The 3,176-nt window shown below is 48.8% G+C and overlaps 1 protein-coding gene across 1 annotated transcript in view; it reads right to left on the bottom strand.

Moving 5' to 3' along the window:
• The window catches only part of Acad10 (acyl-CoA dehydrogenase family member 10), a 59,587-nt gene that overhangs the window by 1,644 nt on the left and 54,767 nt on the right, over positions 1–3,176 (bottom strand). The window contains exons 14-15 of the mRNA XM_031391138.1: positions 2,411–2,728; positions 209–456 (exon numbers count right to left, since the gene is read on the bottom strand). Coding sequence (XP_031246998.1) covers positions 209–456; positions 2,411–2,728 — 566 coding nt within the window. The remainder of the gene's footprint in view (positions 1–208; positions 457–2,410; positions 2,729–3,176) is intronic.

Raw genomic sequence — 3,176 nt, forward strand, 5'->3', positions numbered from 1 at the left:
TGCTATGGGAACAAGCTCCTCTGTAGGCTAATGCTGTATTTGGACCAGGTCTGCAGGGTCCCTTCTTCCAGCTCTCCTCCTTCATCTACCTCCATGCACCAGCATGGTACAGGGCTGCCCATTTGGTGGAAGTTCACCTCTCTCCCCGCGCCTTTTCTGGTTTGCAATAGATGACCCTCTAGAGTTCAAGCAGAACAGTAGCAGTCACCAGTGTCCATGAGCTGAGCTTTCCCACAGTTTGCCACACAACGAGAGATGGGTAGATTCCAGTGTCACCTCAGGGTGACTCCTGTCATCTCTGAGGCCTCCCACCTTATTTCCAGCCACATCCATGAGGTGGGCAGCTTTCAGCACCAGCAGCCGGGCCTGCTCGATGTCCACACGTGACCGGGCAATGTTTGCCAGGATGGTGCCATGCTCCACAAGGGGCTTCCCGAAGGCTGTGCGGGACATCACCTACAGACACCAGACAGACAAGGCTGAGGAGCTGGGCCTAGAGAGGCCCTGGGAGGCTCAGAGTGGATGACCTGCAGAGGAGCCCGACACACAGGATGCAAGAGAGCAGATGTGGGAACCGCCTGCCTGACAGCTAATTGGGGCCGAGGGTCTGAGTTAGGCAAGGCACTGCTCATTGCAGATGCCACACCTGTAGAGACCATCCTCCACAGACTGATGGCTGATTACAGCTACAGTGATCCTGGAGAGCTGGGAATGTTACAGGTCCAGAGCTAGGAATGTTGGGCTATCATTCACGGGACCTCAATAGCCATTTATTGCCTACTGCTGTGTGTGACCAAGGGGAATCCTTCTGGAATGTGAAGATCCCTACCTTCCACCAACCCAAGAGCTCAGAAGGTCATCAGATCGTGACAGAGACACACAGCAGAGATGTATTGTGCCTCAGCTGCCCGAAGGACCATCAATGCAACTAAAAGTGTTGTATGACTTTCTCCTTTGTCACTATGGAAGCTTCGTGAAGCTGGGCGTGGTAGCACACATGCTTAATCCCAAGGGCAGAGGCAGGTGGGTCTCTATGAGCTCTATGTTGTGTATGTGTGTTGTGTGTGTGTTTCATAGTTAGATCACGTCAGCCAGGGAGTTAGTTGCCTTTTATCCTAGTGCTTTGCTTGAGAGGCAGAGGCAGATCTGTGTGAGTTTGAGGGCAGGCTGGTTTACAAAGCAAGTTAGTTCAGGACAAAGAGAAACCATGTCTCAAAAAACAAAACAAAAAAAACCCAAAAACAAAAATAAAAAAAACAAAACAAAAAACACAACAACTCAAAACACACACACACACACACAAACCCAAGAAATGTGTGAAACTTAGCACACTGCAAAGAATAATCTGAGGTAACCTAAATCTATATTCCTGAGCAGTGCTCACTCCCATGAGGCTCGATATAAACTTCCTCTGAGCTCAGAGCCACACTGTTTTGTTTTGTTTTTCAAGAGAGGGTTTCTCTGTGTAGCCCTGGATGCTCTCGTCCTGTAGACTAGGCTGGTCTCAAACTCCAGAGAGATCTGCCTGCCTCTGCTTTCCTAGTGATGGGATTAAAGATGTGTGCCACCACTGCCCGGCCCAGATCTTCTTCTCCTTTTTTTTGTGGGGTTGGGGGGGAGTCTGGGGGAAGGAAAGTTGAGACAGGGTTTCTCTGTGTAGCCCTGGCTGTCCTGGAACTCACTCTATAGACCAGGTTGGCCTCAAACTTATAAATCTGTCTGCCTCTGCCTAAGTGCAGAGTGCTGGGATTAAAGGCTTACATCACCACTGCCTGGCAGGCCCAGATCTTCAAAGACCACTTTAGTGAAGCCCTGGGCTTAAAGCTAGGCAACAGAGAAGGAGGGCCCCAGCAACCTTCTGGGCAACTCTGCTGCCAGGAAAGGGGAAGAACTGAGGGAACTACACAAAGGGCCAAGCCGCCACCTGCTGGCGATGGCCAGTCTCACAGTCTGGACGCCAGCTTAGAAAGGGCAATGAGAGTCAAAAGCATTCTTCTCTCATGTGATTTATTTAGCTATTCCTGGGAATGTAATTTTTACAGAAATAATATATCTTGTGGCATGACTGTCAACTATTCCTTTATTCAAAATAGAAGGAAAAATACCTAGTACACTACCACCTACCTGCTGATAGTGCTGTTCAGGGCTTGCTGTGTCTGCAGAGTGAGCTGTTTGGAAGGCTGATGTAGGAAGGCTGTTTGAGTCTAAAAGCTTGAGACCTACCTGGGCAGCACAGTGAGGCCATCTCAAAAAATATGATTGTTCTTTGTGTTTCCAGACTTCCTGCATGCACTTAAATGTGCACATACACACAGCCTGTGAGGTCTGTTCTCAGGATTCCAACCAGGGGTTGGAATTCCCCAGGCAGCAACAGTGGCTTTGAGTCAGTGAGGGTACAAGGGGGGCTTACCCTTGTCTTCATGAGTGCCAGGGCCCTCTCTGAATGCCCGATCAACCTCATGGAATTCTGAATCCGGCCACGCCCCAACCTGCCCTGAGCAATCTCAAAGGCTCGGCCAGGGCCCAGAAGTATGTTTTCCTTGGGCACACGAACGTCCTTGAACTGTACTTCACCAAAGCCACCTGGAAGACCAAAATGCAGTTTCTCTGGTTGTCTGTATACTTTCCTTCGGGTAGGGTTATCTACTGGCATTGGCTTTAGGCTTCTAACTCGATCACAGCTAAGGAGGAAACATTGAACCCAGAAATACAGAAAGGGAATTGATGTCTACAGCAAAAAGAAATTATTCTATCTGTTTCTTTCTTTTTTCTTTTTTGAGACAAGGTTTCTCTGTGTAGACCAGGCTGGCCTTGAACTCAGAGACCTGCCTGCCTCTGCCTCCCAAGTGCTGGAATTAAAGGCATGTGCCACCACTGCTGTGTGTAATGTCAGCATATAGGCATGGTACATTTGGAAAGGTCAGAAGACAACTTTCAAGAGTCAGGTCTCTTCTACCATGTAGGTCCTGGAGATTGAACTCAGGCTGCCCGGCTTGCAACAAGTGCCTTTATCTACTGAGCCATCTCACTGTTCACAAAATATTGTTTGATTTATTTTTATATGTACTATTTACTGGTTGTGTGTGTGTGTGTGTGTGTGTGTGTGTGTGTGTGTGTGTGTTTGGGGGTGGAAGGTACACATATGCTTGGGCATTCTGTGAGGAGATCAGAGGACA

This window comes from Mastomys coucha, unplaced genomic scaffold, assembly GCF_008632895.1.
Source record: "Mastomys coucha isolate ucsf_1 unplaced genomic scaffold, UCSF_Mcou_1 pScaffold22, whole genome shotgun sequence".
In the NCBI taxonomy this organism is placed as follows: Eukaryota; Metazoa; Chordata; class Mammalia; order Rodentia; family Muridae; genus Mastomys; species Mastomys coucha.